Below are 14,817 nucleotides of genomic sequence, written 5' to 3'. Positions count from 1 at the left end.
GAACAGTTGGCACAGCTACTGGAAAAACAGAACCACTGCATTATTTGTATCTCAACAAGATGATACCTTCTAGTTCAGTGGGTTGCTTAAGCATTATAAGGCTGAACATGAAGTGTGCCCTCTATACCGGGGGAAGGGGCAGGTTGGGAGCAAAGGAAGCAGAGGGCGAGCATGGTACTCACCTTTAAGGCAAGGCTCTCGGGTCCACTAATAATCCTCAGGCTCTGACCAGTCAAAAGACCAGCTTCTCCTGTGCAGGTTAACTGGTGAGGGGGAGGTAGGTGGTGGTGCTATCACGGGGAAGGGGGAGCACATCCCTCCCTCACACTTTTTTGCCCTCCTAGCTTGGCCCCTAGTGATTGTCGCATTCTTTTCTAAACAGTCACACGTGATTTAACACACTCTTGATTTTGTCAAGCATTGTTTCTGAAAGCCACGTTTTGAAAATTAACACTATATCTAACCAAATGATCAAAGTACCCCTTTCCCCATATGAACGACATTGAAGGAGCATCTTCTGTACACCAGCTTCACGTACACCAAGCCTACGTGGCTACAAGCTTTATTTGGACCGTGAACTCCTTTGCAAACCTGATTTAAAAAGCATTTACTAGACCGACCCCTAGAAAACTACACATACACACAATTTTGCATTGGATTTAAGGATTTGTGGCCCTAGAAGGCTTTGACTGCTAGTGACCAAAATACTGATTTGTTTTGCAAAAATTACACAGAATTGTTTAGATGGCATACTTTTATTTAGCAAACAAAAAACTTGCTAATTCAGATTATCTTCCATTCCATATACTCTAGACTACAATTTGCAAGTCACAAGTGCAAGAGCTGGTTAGAGACTTGATGCTGAACAAAGGGACAAAATTCAGAAGGAAAATAGCCAATTGAAAAGGAAATACTAGCGAATGAATCAGAATAAAAGATTTCATTGTATTCCGTACATTCACAGGTCACTTCCAGATTTAGCAGTAACACTGCAGTGCTCTGATGCTGTGCACTCTAGCTCGGACCATGTTGGAAGTTTATAGCTGTCTCCTCTCTCCGCCTAGATACCATTCCTAACAGTGTAGCCTGCCTACTGGATTGTTTTCTAGCTGTAGCATAGTTCACCCCCGTTTTCTCAGAATTTTAAAGTACTTTCCGTTTTCTCAAGAGTTTTAAAGTACTTTCCATTTCATTACGAAAGAGATTACCAAACACTGTGTAGTGTAGGGCACTTCCCCTCACTTTTTATCTGGTCATGACTACTATCACTTACACTTCGTTTGAGAAGTAGACGTCCATCTAGCAAACCTCTGTACAGACCAGCTAAATAAACACTGTACAGACCAGCTAAATAAACAAGGCAGAGTCCTGAAACCATAGCTCTGGCTTCTTCGGCCAGAATGGACCCCTGACCTTCAGCACCTGCCTTAGATATGTAGGTGCTTGGTTCTCACAGGGTGTCCCTGGCTGACACAAACTCATCTGCCCCACAGAAAAAACTCTTCAAAACCTTGGCATGACCCATGGGGAGCAGGGTCACTCTTTATTGCACGTGGCCTGCCTCAGCCTCAGAAGATTCAGCAGATGAGTGATCACCAGGTTCCACTGCCCCAGGCCTGGGAACACACAGTTAATGTGCCCCTTGGCTTACAGGTGCTCACTTGATTCTCTGAGTCTGGGGGAGGTTGACACATTAATCTCTTTCCCGCAAATTACTGTTCCCACTGTCACAAATCCGCTTTGAAATCACCACCCCCTTCACTGAAATTATTCAAGTACAACATTGTGTTTTCTCTCTATCAGGCACTGAAGAGCAAGAAGCTTTTTCTTTTCTATAATGAAATACATATTTTCTTTACCCTTGGTATTTGTAATATGCCTGCAATTAGAAACAGCAAACACGAAACAAACAGTAAAAAGGGCAGAAGGCACAGAAGGAGGAGCAGGTATGAAGATTCCACCATTTCCTCTGATAGGGACACTAAACCGAAGCAAACAAGGCCCCAGACCCATTCTACTTACAAATCGGCCGCCTCTGCTCCACAGAGTCAGTGCTTGAAAGCAGAAAGCACATTTACTGACCCCTGTATCCCAAGGAAGCTGGCCTGCATCAGAACCAAATAGCTGTCATGTTACATCAGAAAATCAAATGATCTGAAAAGACAAATCTTCATCACAAATGCTTCAAGTTTTCCTCTGAGAACACCACCAATTCCACTAATGCAAACCCAGAACAGTACCGCCTTCAAATTTAGCAGAATGCTACAGAGTTTATATGGAATAAAAATTAGTCAGAAAAATGTCTTAGAAAAGATTTTCTTCCCCCTTGTGGGGACTTTTAAGATATTATGGAATTCTCAATCATTATATTCAAACTGCAACCAACATTTGCTAACACTATTTTCTAATTCTTTCTTAAAAGGAAAAAAAGGGTAAAATTTTGATTTTGAAATATTGACAGGATCCTCCAAAGTTAAGTATTAACATCTTTTCATCTCTCTTATGAGAACTTTACTGTAAACATACGTTACCACGGAAATAATTATTCAATATACGTTACAAAATGTGGTATTTAAAGAAAACAAATCTCTTCTGAACCCGGATTCTTCATCCACAAAAGTTTAATGACCAAAATAACACAACAGAATGAACAAATGTTTTATTGGCATGTTCATTGTTGTAAACAGCATCTGGCATGAAAAAGTTTTACCAAAACCTTTTTATTGATTTTTTTATAAATTAGATGGCATTTTCAAAATTTACGTAGAATTGTGTTCATTGAATAGTTGTATTTAGCATAGCAAACACTTGCCGATTCTAATAGACTTTGCAATGAAATCATGTTGACTGCATTAGCCTGTGTCATGACCTGACTTACTAGCAAGTTTATTCAACACGATGTTAAGATGTTTCCCCAAAGTTAAACTACATGTAACTATGTATCAACTCCAAAAATTAAAGTGGGACTTAAAAGGGTTTTAGAAGATTCAAACTTGAAGTAAATCTTCAAAAATAAATGTAAAAAAGGAAAAAATTGAAGCCGCTGAACAGAAAAACCTCATTAACAAGGGAAAATACAATCGTATGGGACCCAGCACTGAGGAACCCCACTGAGGGTTACATTTACATAAACTGCTATACTTCTCAATGTACACAAATGTACACCATGAATGATATGTGAAAGGAATAACCATGGGAAATAGCTGAACTGCAATTATGATAACTCAATAGGATCAATTTTATTTACATGCTGAATGAACGAGTGAAATGAATTCTCTACATCCATAACTTACGTACAGTTATAATTACAGTATTGCAGCAATTTTGAGCTGCCACCTGCTGGGAGTGGTCTAAGGGAAACGTTTTGATGATCTAGAATAATGTTCTTAATACTTTGAAAAAAAGGAAACAAAAACACAACTTCACGATTCTTTCTTTACTGGGTTACGGCTGGTTCTAAGAATTTCTTTCTTCTGCTATTTTTACTGCTTTCCAAGAGTCAACACACGTTGCATTTACTTCCGAATTGTCAATGAGGTAATGTGTGTATCAGTGAAATAAACAGAAAATTCATTCATTCATGGCCTTTGCACAGCTTTTATTATTAAGCTATGAGCATCCTGTTTGAGGCTGGTTTGACTAGCGGCTATGTGCACATCTGTCCGCAAGAAAAGAAGTTTACTCATTCCCCTTTCCCCTTTTCTAGTAGGTTTTGCTTTTTGTTTTTATTGTTTTGCACATCCCTTTTCACTTTACAGTACATTTGACTATAGTGCACAACATGATTCCAAGTCAAAACAGTGGCCCATTGGGCACTGAGCTTCTGATTGGTGAAGGGCAGTCCAATCAGTGCTGGTATCACTGGGTTACCCCTAACCACGTCCGGCTATAATGGCACACTACACAGTAGCAGTGAACCGTCTAATTAAAACCAAAATCCCCCAGGGAAAATGCTACACTAGCAGAGTCAGTCTTGAGTCAGATCTTTATTTGGTGCTCCATCCAGATATATTTTTAGTGCTTTTTCTTTCCGAGGTGAGTACGTTACACGATGTCCCGTCTTCTGGAGTCGACTGCTTTCTTTTTTCATCAGTTCATTTCTTTGCTCATCTGTCAACTCCATTAATTCTTCTGTTTTATCCCTACGTTTAAAATATTAATGACATATTAGACCAGTAGAGCCATCTGTCTCTTTTAATTTATGCTTAAATGCTCTAATGCTCCTCAGTGAGAAAATGAAATCTGATTATCACCACTGAAGTTAAATACCTCATATATTACGATATCCTAGATTTCTAACGTGTTTACTATATTAACATGGCACTCACTTTGAAAAATGGCATAGAATAATTTCCATGTTACTATTAGTATAATAATGGCTATCATTTATTGAACATTTATTTATAACAGGCACTAGGCCAGTTTTTAAAAATGCAATAGTTCCTAATTCTCATAAAACCCTGCAAGGTTGACATCACTGTTGCCATTTTACAGATGAGGACCTAGGTAAATAACAACGCTAAATCTGAACACATATCTGCCAGCCTCCAATGACCATTCTTTTCCTTCTATATCTGTTATGTCTGATCCGGTAGCCACTAGCCATGTGTGCCTATTGAGATATGTCCACTCCAAATTGACATGGGCAGCAAGTGTAATAAATACACAATATTTCCAAGACTTACTCTATGAAAAATAATGTAAAATATCTTGTAAATGATTTTTATAGTGTTTACATGTTGTAATGATAATATTTTGGATGTACTGGGTTAGAAATACTTTATTAAAATAGTTTCACCGTTCTACTTTTTAAAATGTGGCTACTAGAAATTTCAGAATGTAATATATGGCTTGCACTGGTCAGGGCTGCTCTATATCATAACAATTGTAAAGCTATTTATGAAAAACAAGATGCACAACAAAAATGTGGCATCACTAGAAATAACCAAAACATTGTGAATGTTACCTATAAAATATGACTGCACCATCATCACAGATATAAAGAGGCCAGACATTCAGGGTAGAAACTTTAGGATTCCAGTCCAAATCCTGATGAATATCAAGGACAGAAATATCACAGGGAAAAGTTCCTCTACCCTAAGGAGAAAAGAATGAATGAATAAATGACGCCATTAGCCATGTTTACTGAGCCCCTAGTACCCAGATTTAAACATTCTCAGGGTCTTACCTTGGCAAATTCAATATCTTCTAAAGGAATTCCACTGATTTCACAAAGCTGTAAAAGGAAACATTTTACATGAGTTCATCTAAAAAGTAAATTTGCTGAGAAGTTATTTTCCTTTAACCTCATAAACACAGACGTAGCTTGATTTTTTGTTCAAAGAAGTAACACGTTTGATATAAAAATTTTTTAAAAAGCAGGAAGTGGAATTCTCTCCTCTGTCCACCTGCAAACACCATGTCTCAGAAATATCAATTTAGTATATTCCTTCCAGACCTTTCCTATGCATATATAAACTACATGCACACATTTATAAATATATTTCATAAATACAGTTTTATATATCTATATAATAACTTTATATAGTCTATACATAAGAATAGGATACCGAGTAACCTCGTTCTCTTCAATAGTTGAAAAATATACCATTTTATTTCCTACTGAGGGACACTGAGCATGTTTTTACGTTTTCCCAGTTACAGTGCTACAATATGCATCTCCATAAATATCTCTTTGCATATTTCTGCAAATATTTCTTAGATGTAGAATTGCACATCTGAAATGTTGATAAACAATGCCAAGCTGAACCCTGAAAAAAATGTAACGATTTAACCACTTATCAAAGGTGTATGATATTGCGTTTTCCCCAAACCATGATGACTCTAGGTATTTTTTTATATTCTAAATCTTCACCAATTTAAGAGGTAAAAAGTGCTGTTATTATTTTAACTTGTATTTCTTCTTCTATGAATTGCCTATTCATGTTCTTTGCTTATTTTAAAATTAGATTGTCCAGATTATTAATTTGTAGCTCCTTTGAAATTTGGACATCATGTTTCACATATGTTTCGAATATTTTCCCCTTGTTTTTTAGTTTTGTTTATGGGTTGCTTTAAAAAATTTTTTTTGGCAGTGGGGGGGGTACTGTGCAGAAGATTTAAACTTTTATGTTGTCTATCTTTTCTTTTTTGGCTTTTGGTATTATACTTACAAATATTTTTCCCTCTCTGGGATTATAAAAATATTCTCAATATTTTCACCTAGAACATTTATCATTTTATTATATTTTAAAATATAAATTTAACTTATTTAGAATTTATTTTTGTGTTTGGTGTGAAATATGGAAATAAATTTTTCCCCAAGCTGCCAACTGTCCTAGTACCACTTATGAATAATTCACCCTTTCTCCAGGGATCCTTAGAATTCCCACCTTTAAAATGCAAAATGCAGAAGAGATCTTCATCTGGGTTCTCTATTCGATTCTACCTCATTTGGGTTTTAAGCATATACAGCAATTTACTCTAGTGCCTCTAACTAATCCTAACTACTTAAGGCAAAGTTGGTCCAAGTAACAGAAAGTGGCGGTTCACTTCTGGATGGCCAGAAGCCAAGGTAATTTTTCAAAGCATCAGCAGCCCTAAGAAACAAGAATAGTGTGGCACAAGGTGTGACAGGGACAAAGAAAGAGAGGTTGCTGCGTCAGTGTCTGGCACTCACTTCCTAGGGTGTCTCTTATGCACCACAGAGAAAAATGTATGTTAGTTCATTTTCTTTAAGATGAACTTACCTTCTCTCGCAACTCATCAACACTACTGCTTTCCAACACAACCTCCTGGAAGGGATCCAACTTCATCTCTGAAGGCCTCCACCGTCTTGACAAAACTGCAAGTTGTGACATGGATTTCATCTTCTCTGCCCCTAATATGCAAGATTAGGTCGTCATTCTACTGACTCTAATGATTCATAATTTGCCTTTTCTTGTACTGCCTGACTAAACAAAAAGATTTACTTCAAGTGTTATTCTTAAAAAGTGGGCATGGGGACCTCCCTGGTGGTCCAGCGGTTGAGACTTTGTGCTCCCAAAGAAGGGGACCCGGGTTCAATCCCTGGTCAGGGAACTATATCCCACATGCCACAACTAAAGATCTCACACGCTGCCAACTAAGACCCGGCGGAGCCAAATAAATAAATAAATACAAAAAAGAAAGAGTGGGCATAAAAGAAACCAATTATCCCAAGTAGTTTTTGAGAATAAAATATTTATTCTCTTCCCCCAAGTCTCAGAAGATAATTGCTAACTCCTGCAAGCTCTCCTTCCACCAGTACTCCTAATTCCACTCCCTGTGACTCCTGCTGGACACTGCTCTCCCAACTACTCTCTTCTTTGGATCTATGATCTTTGCTCCTCTGTTGGCTTCTACCCCACAATCTAAAATCATAATCAAATAGCTTTCAGTTTATCTTCATTTTTCACTCAAGCTATCATTAATCCTTCTCTTTTCATTTACTCCCAAACTTACTGATTCTTCAAAGCCCAGCTCAACTGTCACCTTTCTCTTTGATGTACACAAGAGCCAACTGTACTGATTTGGTCCTTAACACCTATCATTTTGGAATTACAGGTTTGTAGTTCTGGATCTCCCATACACTGTGCATCTGGGGGGCAATCACTGGTCTTTATTCATTTTTGTAGCACCAAGGATCAGCAATGTCTGGCAAATTACAGGTCAATAAATGTTTCTTGGATTTAATCACATGACATATCTTAATCAAGTATTTTGATGCTAAAACATATACTGAAATGATACTGATGCAAGGACCTACTATCCAGAGACATGTTCTGGCTGATCCATCTCTGCTAATATATACTCCGTCCTAACAAGGGTGACGTCTATGTCCTTCATCTCTTCTTGGCCTACCCAGACACAGTGATTACTCTCTCAGGCCCCAGATACTCAAGAGAAGGAATTACAATCTGGAGCACTTGCCTACAAATCATGGTAGATGGTGTCCTGGTTATTCCTTGTCTCCCCAGTTAACTTGTCAATTAATCAGAATTCAAACATTGATATTTAAACCAAACTAGACCTGAAATAGCCTGAAATAGGTGAGGTGTTAGTATTATTGAACACTCTGAAAGCTATCATAATCTTACATAAAAATATCCAGAACTTATGATATTTTAATTTCTATGGAAAAAGAAAAGGAAAATCAAAAACTTTCTAAGCAACAGCAAAGTCACAAAAGAATATAGAACTAGTTGTTTCCCTTGATATCTCCCAAAAGCCAACTTTTCCCCCACTAACTCTTCCAAAAAACATTAGATTAAAACGTACCAATGTTGATAATTAAAACCAGGAGGTGTGACAAACAGAACTGCTCTTCTAGGTCACTGTTACACTGCTATGGGTTGAATTATGTCCCCCACCAAAAGACATGTTGCAGTCCTGAACTTCAGTACCTCAGAATGTGACCTTATTTGGAAATAGGGTCGTTACAATGGTAATCAAGTTAAAATGAGGTCATTAAAGTGGGTACTAATCCAATATGACTAGGGTCCTTATAATATGGGAAATCAGGACACAGATAGGAAAGCCCACACGGAGAACATGATGTGAAGACGAAGGCAGAGATCAGGAGGATGCATCTATAAGCCAAGGAACACCAAAGACTGCCAACAAACCACCAGAAGCTAGGAGAGAGGCATGGAACAAATTCTCCCTCACAGCCCACAGAAGGAACCAACCCTGACAACACCTTGATCTCAGACTTCTAGCCTCCGAAACTGTGAGGAAATAAATTTCTGTTGTTTGAGCCACCCAGTTTGTAGTACTTTGTACCAGCCTAGAAAACTAATATTGTCACTGTTCTCAAAATCTCTGAAAAATTATTAATACCACAGCCTCAAAACAAGCTATAATGAAAAAAGAGACTAAATAACAAACATGGCTAAGAAACTTTTACTTTCTGTAAAAAGTACTAAAAATACAACTTTGAAATTGCAACTTCCCTGAAAGGAGGAATTCATATTCTTAAAATCAGAGAAAAGAAGAAATATTTAAAAGGCAAATGGTGCCCAGAGAAGAGACAAAAGAAACTCATTATTTGAAAAAATGATAACTTCTATTATTTCTAGAGAATTCCTGGTATTTCTCCACAAAAATATTGATAATACCATCAAGAACTTCAAGGAAAACCTCCCAGTTGCTGGAAATATTAATATCTTCTTCATAAATATGATAATCCAAAAAGACAGTGCCAGGATTCTTCCATGTTTTTTTCCTTAGACGAAACCTACAAATGTGATAAGACATTTTAAACTACTATACTTCGAAATTCTTAACTTGAAAAAAATGATATGAATCTGACACATCAAAGAAAAATGAACTATGTTCAAACACAAAAGTCAAATGGTTATTCATTAAAATTTTGGGAAAATATAATGAAAAGCTCTCAAGACATCAAATTTAGTATCCTACAGAGGAAGTTCAAACAAATGCTAATACTTTTGCTTAGTTCTATTAATCTGCAGTACTAAAATTCTGAATGGTACAGGAATTTAAAATTCTTCTAGTTTTAGAAAATTATACCAATCCATATCAATTGACCACACTGTCCTTCTTCAAATTGCTGATGACACTGGAATTTTACTTTACCTGTCAATACTGAGCTCTAAACCACATTGCTCCCTGAGCTGAGGAATTAACTCCTCTTTTGATTGCCGTACAGTCATTCCTTTAGCAAACACAGCATCTAGCAGAAACTTGCACGGCTAGGAATATAAACATAAACAATTAGACCCTCAATTACACATTAAAATAAGGATCAACAAGACGTTTTATTTGCACTTTATAGTGTGACAATTACTGGACTGGGTTTAGGAGTCTATCTTTCCAGGTTTAAATCTTGGCTCCACTACTTACTAAATAACTCTGCGATCTGGAGCAAGCTTACTTAACATTTCTGTGCCTCAGTTTTCTCATCTGTAAACCGGAGCCAATGTCTTCCTCACAGAGTCATTGTGGAGATTAAATATGATAATACATTCATATTTCTCTTTTTGTAATACAATGACCATAATTTTGAAAGTAAAAAGAAACACCTTTATAGAGTAAAATGAGAGAAATGAATACTAGTTCTCCAAATACATTCACTGACTGTCTCAAAAGAGATACAGTATTCACAAACCCCAAATTCAGAAGATGTAAGTCAAAATGAGTGTAATGGATCACATATAAGAGATATGACTGATGCCTAATAAAATATTTGTTGAACAAATGAAGGCATTTTATGAAAACATTATCCCCTTATCTGATGTTTTTCACATTTGTCTAGGTCTTCACTGAGATGTTATAAATGTCTTAAAAATAGTGTCTTTGCCTTGTTCTTCTGGGTATTCACCACAATCTTACATATCACAGGAACTAAGATATTTTATTACTCTCCGAAAAACATAGCTGGTTTAGATCCTTAATCCACCATTTACAAGTTATATGACCTTGGGCAAGTTACTTCTCTGTGCCTCGGTTTCTTAATCTATAAAATGGGAATAATAGTACTTTTATAATAGAGTTAATTGATGAGGATTAAAAGGGTTAATATTTGTAAGCACTTAGAGCACAAAGAGACACTATATATAATGCTAGTTAAATACTAAAAATGATTCTCTGAACACAAAAAGTAGTCAACTGCCATCCTTCTGTAGCATTATACAATAATTCCCAGAAGCACAAAGAAACCCCCTTTTAAAAGCAGAAAATGTTTGCCCCTCCAGCATTTGTAGCAATACTTTAGACCAGGGGGATGACAAAAATGGCCTGAGGGCCACATTCATCTGGTGCCTGTTTTTGTAAGTGAAATTTTACTGGAACACAGCCACCCCCATTGGCTTATGTATTGTCTGTGTCTGCTTCTGTACTACATTGGCAGAACTGAGTAGTTGCAACAGAGGCAGTATGGCCTGCACAACTGAAATATTTCCTAAAAAAAAGTTTGCCATCCCCTTCTTTAGAGAGATAAAAAGAAATGTCTAGTAATCAAATCTGTGCACTGTATGTTTTTAATAACTATCAAAAGTTACCTTACATTGCTTGTAAGTATATTACTTACCTCTTGTTCATTGACTAGAAGCTGGTACACTTTAACTCTGTATTCTCCTTTTTTAAGTGCTCTCCCCAGTCTAATTGTAATCTACAAATTAAAAACAGTTTTCTTTTAAGATGTATGGTCTCATTAAAATAAACTACCCATTTTCATCCCAACTGTTTAGTATTTTTCTCCCAATTCTCTAGATTCTGGGCTGTTTGAAAACAGGTATATCTTTTACCTCCGATTCCCCAGTGCCTGGAATACTAACTGGCACACAGTTAACATTTAACAAATGTTTGTTAGATGAATGGAGAAAACAACAAAAAAAAAAAGCCAAATAACCACTAAGCCTCAGGGACAAATTATCCTTTTAGGGTATCCATTTCACCTTACTTGGAAGTAGTGCAAGATGTTCTCAAATCTATCATTTAAAACAGACTCTAATTATTCAGAATTATTTTGATCAACCTTATTGTCATCTGAAAATGATGAAAGTGTCTCATTCAGCCGGACGCTCTCAAACTCTTGATTGCTGGCGTACACGCGAAAGACCTTGAAGTGAGAGGACAAAACTCCAACAAAGGGCTCTAAATGTTGTTTGAAAGCAGCCAGAGTAATTCTTTTATCAACATGCACCATCAACCCTAAGCACACACACACAAAAAAAAACAAAAAAAAAAAAAATGTAAAAGAAACCTCTTAGAGTATAGATAAAGCAGATCATACACTTTTTATTATACAGTAAGCAGGAAAAAGTACCCCTTTTCAGTTATTTGACTTTTAGCTAATATACTACATTGAATGGACAAAAACGTGGACACTGAGCACATGCTAGGGATAATCTGACAGCTTTAAATGTTCTGAGATATTTAAGTGTTTATTTGCTTATTTATTTTGGCTGCTGAATTAAAAACCAAACTTATAGGAATTCTCTTCAAACACATACATTTCTAGATCTACACGGCAGTAGTGTGGGCTCTGGCTGGGTCCCACCCCTACCTCTTCTGCTTCCTTACTAGCTGTGAGACACAGAGCAAGCCACCAGCCTCCCTACCTGCATTTTGTCATTTGAAAAATGGAGCTAATAACAGTACCTACCTCATAGTATCTCACTGTAAATTCAGTGAGGTAATATGTTTATAGAATAGTTCTATATATATATATATGTATATATATATATATATATATATATATATATATATATATAAATCGCCTCAAAAATTGTTAGTAAATCTAGTTCTGGGATTTCTACTAGAGAAAAATGTCAAGACTAGCAGATGAAGATGTCTGTTTTATCATGTGGTTGGTTGGACTGCAACAGGAATAATATCTAAATGGATCAGAAACTCCCACCTCCTCCAAGCTTCAGTTTAAGCTCTGTTGGCATTATAATAGTATTATCTTTGATGGGCTTTATTTTTTTCTAATGCTTATTATTTTAATCTTTTGTCCTTTATTTTATAAGCCACTCATGAGGATACTTCTGGAATATATTTCTATTTACTCTGGTCTTCATATTCTAGTAAAGAGCAAAAACTTCACTCATTTATCTTTCTCTTGTAATAAAGCAGTACAGAATGCAAGAGCTGCCATGCAGCCTCAGGCCCATGGTCTCTTTGCAGCCCTAAGGCTCCCTCTAGGGCAGACCTCAGTTTTCTGTGAAATCTATATGAAAGGTTAAGGATAAAACCCTAAAACACTCCTGATTTCCATTCTCAGGTCATCCCAACTCAGGTTGATGAATTTTTCTAAATGGATTTTTCAAATAATGTCTATTTACTATTTTCCTGGTTATAAAATACTGGTTCACTAGAGAAAATGTGACAAGTATGAATTAGCAGAAAACATAGACAGGATGAGGAACTATATTTACTGTATATACCTTTTGAGGCAGCATTTCTTTTAATTTGTTTAAAATGTCTGTTTCTAAGCTTTAAGGAATGCCCCTAAATGTTAAAATCTAGCTTTTGGCAAACAAGACTCTATTATCCAGAGAGGGACTAAATTTCTTGAGAGAAGGATGTAATGAAAAAATTTCTTGATTAGAAATGAGAAGCCTATGGCTGGATTTCAGTTTTGCCACTTCAGTCTGATAAATGGCTGTAGGTAGGTCATCCAATCTTTCTGAGCCTCCGTTTTCTCATGGGATTATTATGCCAGTCTCATTGATTGTTGTTCGACAAATATAGTAAATTCTAAGGCATTACTCAAATAAAAGCTATCACTGCCATTTTGGTTTCTCTCATAACTCCTAGTAATGTTGTATCATAGGAAGACATGAATGTTTGTTGGTTATTGATATAGTCCAATATGGTGATGAGGACCAAGTGTTCTGGAGTTACATGGCCTGGCTGGAATGAAGTCTTGGTTCCTCCTCACATATTAGATTTGTGACTTTGACCTAAGTTCTCTGTACTTCAATTACCTCTATTACAAAATGAAGATAACAGTATTTATATCTCATAATGTGTTTTTGGGTCAATACATGTAAAATGCTTAACATAGCACTGACAAAGTGTTAGCTTAATTGATGAGCTATAATTATTTTGTAGTTTTACAGAATACCATCATATCATTTTTCCTATCTACCCCTTCATACAGAAAAGTTCAGTCTCTTCACAGTGCAACCTCAAAATAGCCTCAAAGGCTTTCCTTGTTTCTTTCTTGTCTTTTATGTATTTCTTGAAAGAGGTGGTAGCCAAAACCCTACAAAGAAATTTCAGTGCAAATACACTACCATTTTTATTACTTTGGCCTTCCTGTTTATACCCCAGTGCTTGAAGACTACAACTAGGTCACACTGGGACAGTATTTTCAAAGACAGGTTCTATACTCCCTGAAACAATTCCTGGATTATAATGAATCACTTAAAGACCATCATGTTAAGTGCTGTTTGGTAATTATCTAAATGAGTTGTCTATACGGTGCATGGTATACCACTCTTCAGATATCAAATTCTTTGTTTACCTATTCTACCTTGCCATTTCATCACCCTGAAGAACTTGCATTATTACGTATCGTCCATGTTTCCCAGGCACCTACTTTCAGATCCCTGCAGAACCGTGACGAAGCCGTCTTACTAGAGACTCCTGACACACTTGGCTGCTGGCTATCATCCCCACTCCCTTTTCCCTAAGCCAGTTTTTTAAACATGAAAAGGCATTTTCCAGGGTTTTCACTTTTTCTTTTCAAACAAACCTTCTGTATGGCTTCCGAAAGCCTAAATAATTTGTAGAAAATGGTTTCTCTTCATCACGTTTACTATTTCAATGAATGCTAGTAAATTAGCCCACAATGGATTTCTAAAAAGGTTAAAATGGCCAGCAATCTCCTTTGTAAAGATTTCATTAAGCATTCTAAGATGGAAATGGGACCCTTTAGACTATGATTCTAAATATTCCCACTGAATCCTTCCTACCGTTGAAACTTTCATGCAGTCTAATTTTCAGCACATCTTTCAAAAACAAACTCCTTGAAAGAAATTTCTAACCTTTTTCCAAAGAGAAGCTACTTTTAATTTCTGCAGTGCCCTTGAAGGGTTGAGGATGGTCAGAAAGCAGAGTAGGTACTAGCTATTTTTCCTGTACTATGTTGTGAGGTAAGTAAGTAACAGTGGTAGCAGTGAGGAGGTGGAGGAATGAGTACTAGGCTTACAATCAGAATACCTGAATCTGCTCCCAGCAGTGTGACCAACTAACTGTGTGACCTCAGGCAAATTATTTAACTTGTTTGAGCCAGTTTCTTCATCAGTGAAAAGTGTCTAACAA

The 14,817-nt window shown here is 36.6% G+C and overlaps 1 protein-coding gene across 3 annotated transcripts in view; it reads right to left on the bottom strand.

Annotated features, from left to right (window-relative positions):
* Positions 1–2,634: 2,634 nt before the first annotated feature.
* The window catches only part of USP47 (ubiquitin specific peptidase 47), a 125,231-nt gene continuing 113,048 nt past the window's right edge, over positions 2,635–14,817 (bottom strand). For all 3 annotated transcript variants that reach the window (XM_068556794.1, XM_068556796.1, XM_068556797.1), the window contains exons 21-28: positions 11,519–11,694; positions 11,072–11,152; positions 9,619–9,734; positions 9,138–9,256; positions 6,750–6,880; positions 5,189–5,236; positions 4,967–5,097; positions 2,635–4,142 (exon numbers count right to left, since the gene is read on the bottom strand). In XM_068556794.1, the coding sequence (XP_068412895.1) occupies positions 3,968–4,142; positions 4,967–5,097; positions 5,189–5,236; positions 6,750–6,880; positions 9,138–9,256; positions 9,619–9,734; positions 11,072–11,152; positions 11,519–11,694 (977 nt within the window). In that variant the 3' untranslated portion in view covers positions 2,635–3,967. The remainder of the gene's footprint in view (positions 4,143–4,966; positions 5,098–5,188; positions 5,237–6,749; positions 6,881–9,137; positions 9,257–9,618; positions 9,735–11,071; positions 11,153–11,518; positions 11,695–14,817) is intronic.

The sequence above is a fragment of the Eschrichtius robustus genome, chromosome 11, assembly GCF_028021215.1.
Source record: "Eschrichtius robustus isolate mEscRob2 chromosome 11, mEscRob2.pri, whole genome shotgun sequence".
NCBI classification, from domain to species: domain Eukaryota; kingdom Metazoa; phylum Chordata; class Mammalia; order Artiodactyla; family Eschrichtiidae; genus Eschrichtius; species Eschrichtius robustus.
This window is presented reverse-complemented; position numbering and strand designations above follow the sequence as displayed.